At 40.8% G+C, this 13436-nt stretch overlaps 1 protein-coding gene across 4 annotated transcripts in view; it reads left to right on the forward strand.

The window, feature by feature from the left end:
* Nucleotides 1-5787: 5787 nt before the first annotated feature.
* LOC128609175 (target of Nesh-SH3) overlaps nucleotides 5788-13436 on the forward strand; it is a 35752-nt gene continuing 28103 nt past the window's right edge. For 2 of the 4 annotated variants that reach the window (XM_053627626.1, XM_053627627.1), the window contains exons 1-8: nucleotides 5788-6496; nucleotides 9847-10026; nucleotides 10128-10196; nucleotides 10289-10421; nucleotides 11023-11204; nucleotides 12353-12405; nucleotides 12513-12558; nucleotides 12651-12731. In XM_053627626.1, coding sequence (XP_053483601.1) covers nucleotides 6427-6496; nucleotides 9847-10026; nucleotides 10128-10196; nucleotides 10289-10421; nucleotides 11023-11204; nucleotides 12353-12405; nucleotides 12513-12558; nucleotides 12651-12731 — 814 coding nt within the window. In that variant the 5' untranslated portion in view covers nucleotides 5788-6426. The remainder of the gene's footprint in view (nucleotides 6497-9846; nucleotides 10027-10127; nucleotides 10197-10288; nucleotides 10422-11022; nucleotides 11205-12352; nucleotides 12406-12512; nucleotides 12559-12650; nucleotides 12732-13436) is intronic. The other 2 variants (XM_053627628.1, XM_053627629.1) reach the window with 1 other exon arrangement.

Consider the following 13436-nt stretch of genomic DNA (forward strand, 5'->3'; position numbering starts at 1 on the left):
CCGTGTCGCCAAGTAAGATGCTGTCTCCACTCATGTCCTCTATGTGGAAAAACACTTTTTTGTGTATTTAATATTGCCCTTGAATGGCATTCCATATTTTATCTGAGTGTATTTACAACACAAAACATAAACATAAGTGCAGGGCCGCCGGAGCAACGGGGGCGAGGAGGCATTTGACTGGGCACTTTTCAAATTTCTTGGGCGGTGACCCTGCACTTCAGGCAATAACAGGCAGGTCTCCGTTGAAAAACCAATCAAAACGTCTAGTTCAGTGGGACATCCGTCCTAAAGGGGATCTCCTATGAGCGATAAACCGCGAGTTAAACGTGCTTTGGTGCTCACTGGCGCTTAATAATTGTGTGTTGAATCAGTATCGCTAACGTTTCAAGATTTTAACTGACACATGCGCATATCAATTCTGACTCAATTTATAGGAAGATTCTAAAAATAAAGTATACTAGCTGGAAAAGGTCAGAATTGCATTTATTTATTTATTTATTTATTTATTTATTTATTCAGAATTTGTTTTAAGCAAACTCCATCCTGTGCACAACTGTCTGAGTAGCTATGTATTTACATCAATAGCAATGGGTGCTATAAAAGTGCACCTATTATGGATTTGAAACGTGCCTAATTTTGTTTTAAAGGTCTCATGCGATAGATTTACGCGCACTCTTTAACGTGCTCATAATTTAAACTGCAGCATTACCTTTTATCCCCCCAGTGTCGACTCGTTAAATGATTCGTTCGAAACGATTCATTCTACACGCCTCCTTTCAGAGAGCATACTCTGTTCTGATTGGTCAGACGTCCCAGTCTGTCGTGATTGGTCTACCGCTGTCAGCGAGCGGCCGATGAAGACCAGAGGCGAGGGTTATTGTTACAAACCTACGTAGGTTAGTACAGGAAGTAAAGTCTGGAATCACTGAAGACTCGTTTCAGCTGTTCAGAATCGGTTCCTTCTTTTGGGAGTCGACAACTCCGTTTGTCGTGCGCTTCGATTTTTGAAACCTCGCAGACGTTTTACATTCACAAACAGCTACGTATAGAACACACTACATTAAAAGATAATATTTGAAAAGCCATAATAGGTGCACTTTAACGGCCCCATATGACTGGGCTCCTCCAACCCAAACTGATGAAGCTGATGTAGAAAGATCATTTAATCCATCTAGCAGACTTTGTTTTTTTTTTTTAAATAAACACTGAAATCTGGCATCCTGCATAAGTATTGCTTTAGCATGAGGTAATGCATGAACCCTACCTCCTGAAGGCCACATGCAAAATATTCCGCTACCTTGCAGCTTCTCTCATATAAGTGAGTCCAGGACCCTGGATTCCTCATATATTTTAGCGTGACCGGGCTTTTAATGAAACTTTTTGTTTTTTAGATTGTGCAGGAATTCAAATTACTTAAACACAATGTGTTAGTTCATCACTCAGAGAGAGAGAGAGAGAGAGAGAGAGAGAGAGAGAGAGACAAAGCTCCCAGGGGCAGTATTATTAAAGCATCTGTAAGTGCAGCTGGTCCACAGGTGTCTCTGGTGGGATTTTCAAACATCCGTGGATATCGTATGTGTAGGTGAGGTCTGTTTCGGTTAAATTAATAGTGACTGCTCTGATGAGTGGCTTTGTTTTTGTAGATCCTTTCATTGGTCCATCTGCCACGTCGCCTGCCTCTCTCTCGCTCTCTCTCTCTCTCTCTCTCTCTTGCATACTCACACTCACACTCAAACACACACATGCACACACATACATGCACACCCTGCCTGATGAGTGGAAGTTATTAAAAAATTGGGACCAAGATGAAATGCTTGAACAGATGATAAAATATGATCTGGAAAGATGGAAGGAGAAAGAACAGTGGAAAATCTTCACTTCATGCTGAACATAAGAGTGCTTTAATTAGTCAAAATGATGGCAAAAAAATCATGGCACAACAGATTAAAATCAAACTGTGTGTAGAATTCAGTTTGAAGACATCCTTAATTTAGTCAGTCTTGGTGTTAGCTTTTACGTATATAAGCGTTGGGTAGTGATAAACGGTGCTTGACGGAGCTGGCTGCGAGGCCCGTAGCCTGTAGTGCGTTGCAGTAGTTCAGTTTTGAGTCCTTATAGAGAGTCCGTATTTGTGTTCTGATAGAGTGCTGTGAAAAAGTATTTGCCCCCAATCCTGATTTCTTCTGTTTTTGTGTACATCTCGTACTAAATCGTTTCAGAAATTAAAACAAAATCTAAGATAAAAACAAAGGCACCTGAGTAAACACAATACAGTTTTTAAATGATAATGTTATTTACTGAAGCAAAAAAGTTATCCAAAACCAACTGGGCCTGTGTGAAAATGTATTTGCCCCCATAGTTACTAATACCCCAAATCTACATAACTGCATTCATTCATAATTGCGTTCAGCTGGACTAGACACAACCAGGCCTGATTACTGTAAACCCTGTTCAATCACATCAACACTTACATAGAACTTTTTCAACAGCATGAAGTTGGTTAAAAGGTCTTACTCAGTAACACACTATGCTCCGAAGTTGAAAGAAATTCCAGAAATGATGATGAAGAAGGTGATTGAAATACATCAGTCTGGGAAGTCTTACAAAGCTATATCAAAGACTCTGGGACTCCAAAGGACCACAGCAAGAGCCATTATCTCCAAATGGAAAAACTTGGCACATTAGTGAACCTTCCCAGAAGTGGCCGACCTTCCAAAATTCCTCCAAGAGCACAGCGACGACTCATCCAGCAAGTCACAAAAGAGCCAAGGACAACATCAAAGGAACTACAGGCCTCTCTTGCATCAATAAATGTCACTGTTCATGACTCCACTATCAGAAAGACACTGGGCAGTAATGGCTTCCATGGAAGAGTGGTGAGGTGAAAACCACTGCTAACCCAGAAGAACAATAATGCTCGTCTGAATTTTACCAAAACATACCTTGATGATCCTCAAACCTTTTGGGAGAATATTCTGGGGACTTATGAGTGGAAAGTGGAACTGTTTGGAAGACAGGAGTCCCGTTACATCTGGCGTAAACCAAACACCGAATTTCACAAAAAGATCATCATACCTACGGTCAAGCATGGTGGTGGCAGTGTGATGGTGTGGGGATGCTTTACTGCTTCAGGGTCTGGGCAACTTGCAATAATTGAGGGAAACATGAATTCTGTTCTCTACCAGAAAATCCTAAAGGAGAATATCCGGTCTTCAGGCAGGTGCCTTTGATTTATGTTGTATTTTGTTTAAAGAGAGACAAAATGTGGGTGAGTAAAGTATGTTAAACTGCCATTTTCCATGTTGTAAAAAGCAGCTGTCATTAGACACCCCACTGAAACATTCACCCAAATATGAATCTGAATATAATCTCACATTTAAACATATTTTTGTGATTTCTGTAATCATGACACTGGAGTGATCAAAGGTGGGCTTGATTAACCAAAAGCAAAAGTAGTAACATGCATTTGAATAGAGTTGAAGAAGACTTCGTTCACCAGTCAAGATTCCACCAGATCAAATGGCAGAACTGCTTTTCTTTTGAATAAAACTGCAGTGCTTCATTTGTTTCTTTGTCTAATTTGGTCTTGTTGTTTTCCTTCTAGTTAACAATACAGTCCTTCTGTGTGCATCCATCACCCACATGGAAAAATGATTACATTTCTTGGAAATAAATGCCTCAAGAGAAAGGTGCGACTTCGTACCCAATCACAAGCTTGTAAACAAGTGTTTGAAAATAATGAGTGGATATGAGGTTTGAATAATAATGATCTGTAAAACAAATTAATTTGCGCTAATACACACTTCATATTCCTGGCTACTAGTTGTTCTCTATAAAAATCCTCTTTGCACATTTATTCATTTGCCAACATTTTTATTCAAATAAAAAAAAAAAAACCCTGAATAATTGGGTGTAAGTGTGTGTCATGGATTTCATAAACATGGACTCACCAATTCAGTCACACGATGCCTTCCAAACAGCGCTTGGGCAGATGAAGTACAAAGCTCCAAAGATAGTTCCACCACTGAGATTGTTCAACCACTGAGCTCAAAAGTAAATTAATAAACAAATAGTTCACTAAAGTGGTTTCATCACTAAGTTAACCAAACAATCTGTTCAACTGGTAGGTAATTATTCAACTAATGTATGAGGTAACTGATGAGATAAACATTGGGTTAATTGGCACCACTACTAACTAACTAACTAGCTAATTTGCTAACATATGCAATGACTAATCAGTGTCTTAATTGTGAGATTTTATGCGAGGTAATCAGTTGGTGAGCCAATCAGTGAACCAACATTGGGGTGATGAATGATCTAAACCAGGGGTGTCCAATCTTATCCGGAAAGGGCCTGTGTGGGTGCAGGTTTTCATTCCAACCAAGCAGGAGCCACACCTGATTCCACTTGTTTAATCAGTTGATCTTGGCTTTCAATAGACTCAGGTGTGGCTTCTGCTTGGTTGGAATGAAAACCTGCACCCACACCAGCACTCTCTGGATAAACTTGGACACACCTGATTTAAGTTATGTGTTAACTAATGTTGATTTGGCTAATTGAAAAGCTAATCAATGAGCTAATATTACAGAGTTAACCAATTAGAAAAGTGACACACTTGCCATCCCTGCCTGTTCTTCCTTGGAAGTGATTTTAATTATTCTACTCATATTTCTCTAGATTTAAAGCAGATATTTCAATGTGTTTTCCTTTCATTATGAAAATCATGACATGTAGGTCGCTTCATGAACACGTCACTTGATAATTTAAATATATAAGTTGTCAGATGTTCCCCGCCTTGTGCCCCGAGGCTCCATGCTCCCTGTGACCCTGTGTAGGATAAGTGATACACAAAATGGATGGATGGATGGATGGATGGAAGGAAGGAAGGATGGATAGATGGATGGATGGAAAGAAGGATGGAAGGAAGGAAGGATAGATGGATGGATGGTAGGAAGGAAGGATGGAAGGAAGGATGGATGGATGGATGGAAGGAAGGATGGATGGATGGAAGGAAGGAAGGAAGGAAGGATGGATGGATGGATGGAAGGAAGGAAGGATGGATGGATGGAAAGAAGGATGGAAGGAAGGAAGGAAAGAAGGATAGATGGATGGAAGGAAGGAAGGATTGATGTATGCAAGGAAGGAAGGAAGGATGGATGGAAGCAAGGAAGGAAGCATGGGGGGAAGGATGGATGGATGGAGGATGGATGGAGGGAAGGATGGAGGGATGGATGGATGGATGGTAGGAAGGAAGGATGGATGGATGGATGGATGGTAGGAAGGAAGGATGGAAGGAAGGATGGATGGATGGAAGGAAGGAAAGAAGTTGTCAGTTATCAGGGTGACTTGGTGGAACAGCGAGTATTGTTGCTGCTTCACAGGTCCTGGGTCCCTGGTTTGATCCTGACCTCAGGTTACTCTCTGTGCAGACTATGACATGTTCTTGCTGTGTTCGCATGCTCTTCCTCATGTATGTTCTCTGGGATCTCTAGTTTCCGTCAACATCCAAAATACATGGCCAGTAGGTGAATTAGTTACTATAAATTGCCCCAAAGTGTTAATGAGTTTATGAATGTGTGTGTTCCCTGACATGGACTGGCATCTCATCCGGGGTATATTCCCTATTACTCCCAGTGTTCCCAGTGTGTGCGTCGTATGCACTGCTACCCTGACTAGGATAAAATGGTTACCGACGATGAGTAAGTGTGTTGTAAGTAGTCAGCCTACTGTCTGGGACAGAGCCTAAACAGCAATGTCCATTTAAATCAAATGCTTAGAATAAGTGTTGCTAGACGTGAGAGACTGAGAGACAGTCAATAATTCTAGTGTTTATTTTCCAGTATCTGAAAAATCTATTGAACCCTTACTGTATGTTTAAAATATAATGTTCTTCATAGTAAATAAATCCTCAAGGCTTGAAGAATGGTTCCATATGGGATGGAAAAGAAATAATAGCTGTCTGTGGGGAGAAAACAGAATGTTGATAGAGAGAGAAATGATAGAGAGAGAGGGGATGTGTGTGTGTGTGTTTGTGTGTGTGTGTGTGTGTGAGAGAGAGAGGAAGAGAGAGAGAGAGAGAGAGAAAGAGAGAGAGAGAGAAGTCATGTCAAACTTTGACAACATGCATGACATCAGAGGTTACCTCCCCCAAGCTTGTCCACTATGAGATGGTCTGGTCACAAGCAAAACCTCTCAAAATCCTGCCATAATATGCACAGCCTTTTCCAACACACACACACACACACACACACACACACACTTGTATACGCACACTCTCAGGCACATGTGTGAACACTGAATTATAGTAAAGTGAAAGAGGGTGTGAGACACGCCTCAGAGCTGGGCAGACCTTTCCTGGAGAGGAATCCGAGCAGACGACGGTGGACAGCACTGAGCTTTACTGACCCACTGAATGAAAGGAACAGCATGTCAGTCTTCCTGCTCCTCCTCATCCTCAGTGAGGTCCTGCTCCCTAACCTCACCTGCGCATCCAGAGGTATGGAACACTCTGCTATTTACTGTTGCTCACAACTGTACTCGACTTCACAAAACAGACTAGGATTTGCAATAGCTTGAAAGAACTACAGCTGAGATCAGTTTAGGATTTCTTGATCATACCCCACAGGTTAGCGGCGTAAGACTACATTCTTAGTATGCTTATGAGTAATTATAATTCATCTGCCAAAATGGATTTCAAGGTAAATCTAATCTTGCGTGCATCAGTGTGACTGCATTCAAGAATACGACTCACCGACATCGTAGCAATGTTATTTATGACTTTGTATAGATTTGAATCCAATACCTCAGATTTTGGCCATGAACTCATGCACTCTGTTCTTTTATTTGCTTTGTTTGGCCCAGTTTTATTCTCTGGTGCTCGAGTGGACTCGGCATGCTACAGAAATATGCATGCCATTGAATAAAATGAATTTGGCTTATCAGATTGTTAATGAGCCGCTTGTTCTAAATAAAAGAGTTATGGACATTACACGTGGTTATTGTTAGCCTCCATGTGGTTATTAGTTTCTGCAAAATGGAAGTGATGTCATTGACTTTTGGATGTCACTTCAGTTCTTACCAGTGATCAATAATTGAAATAGCTATGTATTTGGAGGGAAAGTCTGTGTGTTTCTTGGGAAGAGAGGTGGAGGTGTTGAAGTGTGGGGAGACTCTGGTCATCAGCTGAAAGCAAATCGGTCTGGTCTAAAACTTACACAGACAGTTTATTGTTTTGTTGGCGTTTCTGGTCGTGTAGACAAACATCTTTCTTCTGCCCTTGGAAGAACCTTGTAGACAGTGCAATTTTATATCATCCTGGTGCAATTTTGTCTGGAGTACTCCATTACCTAATCATTGTTGGATCCCGACTTAGTCGATGATACTGGCCCGAGCTTGATGGGCGAATTTCCAACCACAGATTAAGACTAGGCCTTGGCTAAATGGCACAGTTTTAGGAAATCTGAGAGACTTTTGATTTATGGTCTCCTAAATAAGAAATTGTGTGTGTGTCTTAACACATAAGAAGATAGGTTTCAAAATGAGTGTGATTCTTAATGAAAATCATGTGCTGATGGGAGGAGTCTTTTCCAGGATGGGAACCACAGAAGTGAAATTAATTCTGCATGATTTCTTAAGATTTGAAATAATTGAAAACATGTGCTATTCCCCCCTCACATACACCAAATCTTAATCCAAATGATGACAACATGGATAATTCATGGAGAACTTCCATTATTTATGTCATTGAATCTACAAGCACTGAAAATGCTGGAGGACATACACTACAGAGCTCACCTTTCTAACCTAAGATCTTGTTTAAAGATAGCATGGGCGTGGCAGAGCAAATGTTTTCCTACTAAACGTCCCAAAATGTCACTATAGCAAACGGAAGGCGATTGTGAACATGTAGCATGTCTTAGGCATGATGGGAGGTCACTGCCTGTCGTGATGTAGTGCTGAGTACGACACTGGGCCAGAAGAGCAGCTAATTTACTGTTTGTGACTCACACTCATGCCTATACACACTAAAAATGCATCCCCGCATCCCTTTGCCTGTTCGTCTATTTGAGACCACTGAGCCTTAAAGAATTTGGTCCAGTTTGCCCACCTGATTGTAAGCGTAGTCCAGTGATCCTGAGCTCTAGCTGTCATGGAGATTTATATTCTATATGTGTGTGATGTGTGATGTGATCCTCACACACTTCATCTAGCTACAATTACTATAAATGTTTTATAAATTGACCTCAATTTTTGTTTTGTTTTATTGTGATAAAGCCAGTGGTCATAATTTTACAGCTGAACAGTTTATTGGTTTTCATATAATGATTTAGAAAAATTATATCCACATGTAGAGCGCAGTCACACTTCCAGGGTCGGGGGTTCGATTCTCGTCGCTGCACTGTGTGTGTGTGTGTGTGTGTGTGTGTGTGCGGAGTGTGCGTGTTCTCCCCGTGCCGCGGGGGTTTCCTCCGGGTACTCCGGTTTCCTCCCCCAGTCCAAAGACATGAAACGTAGACTGATTGGCATGTCCAAAGTGTCCGTAGTGTATGAATGGGTGTGTGATTGTGCCCTGTGATGGATTGGCACCCCGTCCAGGGTGTACCCCGCCTCGTACCCCATGCTCCCTGGGATAGGCTCCAGGTTCCCCGCGACCCTGTTGGATAAACGATATAGAAGATGGATAGATATCCCTATGTCAAGGTCTTTAGGAAGTATGTACCAGTGTGTGAAATTACATAAAGGAACCTTCTTCAAAAGGGTTAGACTGAGAAAACACATGATTCAAATAATATCCGTAATGATCAGAACCACTTAATATTTCATGCTCAAATTATTATACAATTTAAGGAAATGACTATACAGGCATTCCATAGCATTATCTTTTAGGAAATAATATGTGTAGTTAAAGGTATAAATGTGTGCAGATATCTAAAATACCAAAAAAATTGACAATTAAAAGTAAGATTGTTATTTTGGCCTGTGGTGCTTGGCCTTACAAATTTCCATGGCACGTAATAAAATCCTGATCACCGTGTGTTTCACTTCACACACACAGACCCAGTCTGACTTTTCCGATTCGGCATCTCTCCAATGCACCTGCTGACAGGCTAATCCAGCCCTGACTAATACCTTATAGGAGATGCCCGGAGATGGGCAGAGCCAGCTCTGAAGTAACGAAAAGCCAATTTGCTTGTTTTGGAGCTGCCAGGAGTTTCCTTCTCTCCAACACACACAGCAACCTTTTATCCTGCAGTAACACCCACAGTTTCATCAACCGAGTAATAAAAGTTGACCACAAGGCTATGCTTCAAATCCATTTCTAAGATGTTTGACCTTTATTTATTATTTTTGTCTTTACTGGTGTCTGTTTTATGTTTAAGAGTTGTGTTTTATAATTGTAAGTGTCTGTGGCCCAGATTCACGTGTCTGACTTATTAATGGTTGTTTTGGTGGTATCGACCATGTAGTTGTTGGATAGAACTAAATCTGGCATTAAACTGTGGAACCGTTGATCCACAGCCGTGCTGAAAACTCTAGCAAGCGGTAAAGCATTAAAATATCCAATTAAAATGACCAAATGTACTCTTGTGGGGACAATCAACTTGCTGGAATATTAGAATATTTCACTCTGTGGCAATAGCATAAAAACACATTGTTCTGTGATACTGTAAATGCCCTGCCAGAACCAAAATCAGTTAATGCTCTGTAGGTTTTTGGCTATTAAAAATCTTGATGTCATATTGAGGCGTATTCTTCCACTGAGACGGCCAATAGCTCAGTCAACAGCATAGATCCCTTCTTTATAACTGTTATTTGTGTCCTTTTTGGTTTATATTCCATCCCCAGTGCGCAGGCAGACTACAAAGGTTCGGATCAGTGCTATAGGAGACACCATCATGCTGAAGTTCCTTCAGCCACACATGGACACTAAGCTGGAGGGCTACATCCTGGGCTACGGCAGCAACTTGTTCTCCAAGCAGTTCATCCAACTCCCTGAGGATGGGGAACCTTATGAAACTGAAATCGGTAAACCCGCCAAATTCTCTGTTTGGTAATCTCTCTCCGTCTCTCTCTCTCTCTCTCTCTCGCGCGTGCATGCTGTCTGAGTTTCTGTTTCACTTTTTCAGACGCTGAGCCAAAATATCTAGTTGCAGTACAACCAGTCAAAGAAGAAGAGGTGAAAAAACAGTGCGCAGGTAAACTATACTACTGTGGATGCATGGAAAGGACTGGTTTCATTACGTCCATATAAATACAATGCATGTCCTGATAAATCTTTAATCTGTAGGGAAGGAGACTCTGGAGAGGCCTCTGCATCTGGTGATTGGCTCTGTGACCCCGACCTCAGTTATGCTGTCCTGGGGCACACTGCTAAATACCCTTTCCAGTGAAACCAACCTGGACGACTGCATCGAGGACGGGTAAGACCGTGTGTTTGTATTCATGCACGTCTGCTCTCTTGATGTTAGACGAGAACATTGACACTCTGCCAGATGTTTGGTCATTCTTTTGACAGAAGACATGGAGCAATACCAGTAATAAGAAGAGCCAAAACGATCACAATAGTCTCACAGAGTCCCAGACTCTCATACTGAACAGACAGGAATACAGACATCAAAAACTTTGGAATGTGATATGTCTCTATTTTAGATATTGCAGGTGCAGAGCTTTAAAGACACATATAACACACACACACATATTCTTGTGTGCTCTTTGGTCAAGCTGGTGGAAAGGTTGACGTCAGTCTGCTCTGTTTAACCAATCTAATCCTTTTGCTGCCCAGTATAACCCAGAGAGAAAGACTGTGAGTCAGTAAAAGCCGAACTTCTTCCAGCTGCTTAAGCAATTTTGAATCATTGTGAATGTCAGATTTTGCACTACATCTTTATCTTTTTCGACATTTTTGCTCTACATCACAAACACAATATAAAGTACAATAAGCCCTTCACATCCAGGCTAATCATTGCCATATCAGTAGCGTGACTGAACAACAGACTAACTTTGTCTTCTCTGAATCTCTAGTCACTTCACCGTGCGCTACAGGGAGAAGGAGCCCAAAAAGAAGTGGAACTATCAGACATGCCCCACCACAGAAACAATCATTGACCGACTCAAACCAGACACGCCATATGAGTTTGGGGTCCGAGCAGAGTCTGGAAATATCAATGGAGCCTGGAGCCCTCCAGTAATCCACAACACAGCTGGTACCTCACAATAACAAAGCACTAAAGTTTTAACATGCAAATCGCTTCATGAGCCTCACGTACAAATCTAACTGAGGGCAAAAGCATGGTTTTTGAACTTAACAAGAAAAATGTGTCTCTATTTTTCATCTATTCTTATCTACAAAGTAGGGATCTGATGCAATGGCTGTATCTATATCTGCATCTGTATTTGTTTAGTGCTCCAAAGATTTATTCATATATATATATATATATATCAGTATTCAGATTTTAAACCCAAAGCCGGCATGGCCGAAGGTAGGAACGCGAGTACTGTCAGCATGCTGGGTGAATTCTGACTCTGACAGTTCCTCAACCTCAGCTACATCGTTCTAGTTCATAATTGGTCTGTGTTATTGGTGCGCTTATCATTTTTGCTTGTACCTGCCCACAATCTTTTTGACCAAATTTCCTCCAATATAAATAAAGTAGCTTAATTGAAACCACCGGCTTTCTTTGTCCTGTTAACGTCATACCTGTCCAATCTTTCATGCTCACTTTAACGTAAAAAACCTCCCACAGTGTTTATGTTGTGCTCCATGGGATCCCAGCTGGGTCTCTAATGAGATGCCTTGTGAACCTTTCTGGGGAAAAACAATAACAGCAACAACATATATTCTGCCTCCTATTTGTATTTCTATGCATTTAGATTAGATTCATGTATTTTTATTTGGTTACTGCGGGTATACCTTGCACCAAAAGCCCAATCCAAAACAAAAATCATCAGAAAAACATTTTGAAATTGAATTTAGCCAGGACCAAATCAATCGCCAGACCTGATTCAGGAAAAAGTCAGTGCATGACATCTGGCAGGGTTATAACAGATATGTCCAGAAATATGGGCACATACTGTATCAGAAAGAATGTATAGAGTGGTGGTTATTAAAAAATATAAACTTTTTTATATTTATTTTTACTAGTAAAATATTTCAGTATTTTCGTTACATGTGGTAATGAATGAACAGCTATGGAACCCGAAGAACTAAAATGCCTTTAAACTCAACTTTCGCTGACTGCATTGATTCATAAAGTCAGATGAGAAAGAATACGATTGAAATAAGATTCAGCTAATATTGTCTCATTAAAAAATTGAAACTGCCTAATGACACATTGTTCTCTTCTCTCGGTAGACGATATAGACATTCATGAACCAGTGAAGCCTGAGAACTTTCCCAGACCTAAAGTAAGACTATAATATATAATAAGTTATTTTCCATCTGTCTATGTGTCTTTCCTTTGTTTTTTTCTTTTCTGCTTGTCTTTATAAGTCTAGACGTCTCTCTCTTACAGAAACCCGTCACCGAAAGCTCTCAAACTTTCTCCCCCTCGGTGCCTCGTAAGATGTTTTCTCCATTCATAAAAAAGTATTAAGAGAAGCGTTCGTACCTATGAAATATCTGATTCAGTGTGATCCGCTCCACTCTGCAGTTCTGTACAGCGTGACTCAGAGCAGACCAGCGTCCCTCCTCAGACCCCCACCATCCTCTCCTACACAGAGGGTAACTCAAGGTAATAAAACTTACAATGGCTGTTTTTACATCTGTGAATTTCTCATTCCTGATTTAAAAATATTTTTTTATTGGTTTTTCAACAAGAACGTACAGTCCATACAGTTCACAGAACATATGGGATGTTCCCGCTCATGACCCGTGAGGTGCAAATATACAATACATACCGTGGATATAGAAAGGTCTACACACAGGTTTTGGGTATGTAAAAAATAAAATCATGTCAGATCTTTTCCACCTTGAATGTGATATAGCAAACAACAAAATCCAAGTGAAAAACAAATAGGGAAGTTTTAATCAATCACATTCAAACTTATAACCGAAGTGATTCTGATTAACCCCCAAATAAAGATCAGCTGTTTCTGTAGGATTTCCTTCTTGACATCTTCTTGGTTTCTTCTAACTGCTGAAGCCATGGTCCTCAAAAAGAACTTACACAGCATGTACGGGAGCTCACTGTCGAAAGGTATCGATAAGGACAGGGTTGGAACATTGTGAAGGCCATCATCAACAAGTGGAGAAAATGGTGCATCGCAGTGACATTACCAAGAACAGGATGTCCCTCCAAAACTGATGAAAGGACAAGAAGAAATCTTATCATGGAGGCTGCCTGAGTCCTACGGCAACATTAAAGGAGCTGCAGGAATACTTGGCAAGTACTGTTTACTCCCTGCCTGTGACAACAATGTCTCATTTTCTTCACATG

Source organism: Ictalurus furcatus, chromosome 6 (assembly GCF_023375685.1).
Source record: "Ictalurus furcatus strain D&B chromosome 6, Billie_1.0, whole genome shotgun sequence".
Classification (NCBI taxonomy): domain Eukaryota; kingdom Metazoa; phylum Chordata; class Actinopteri; order Siluriformes; family Ictaluridae; genus Ictalurus; species Ictalurus furcatus.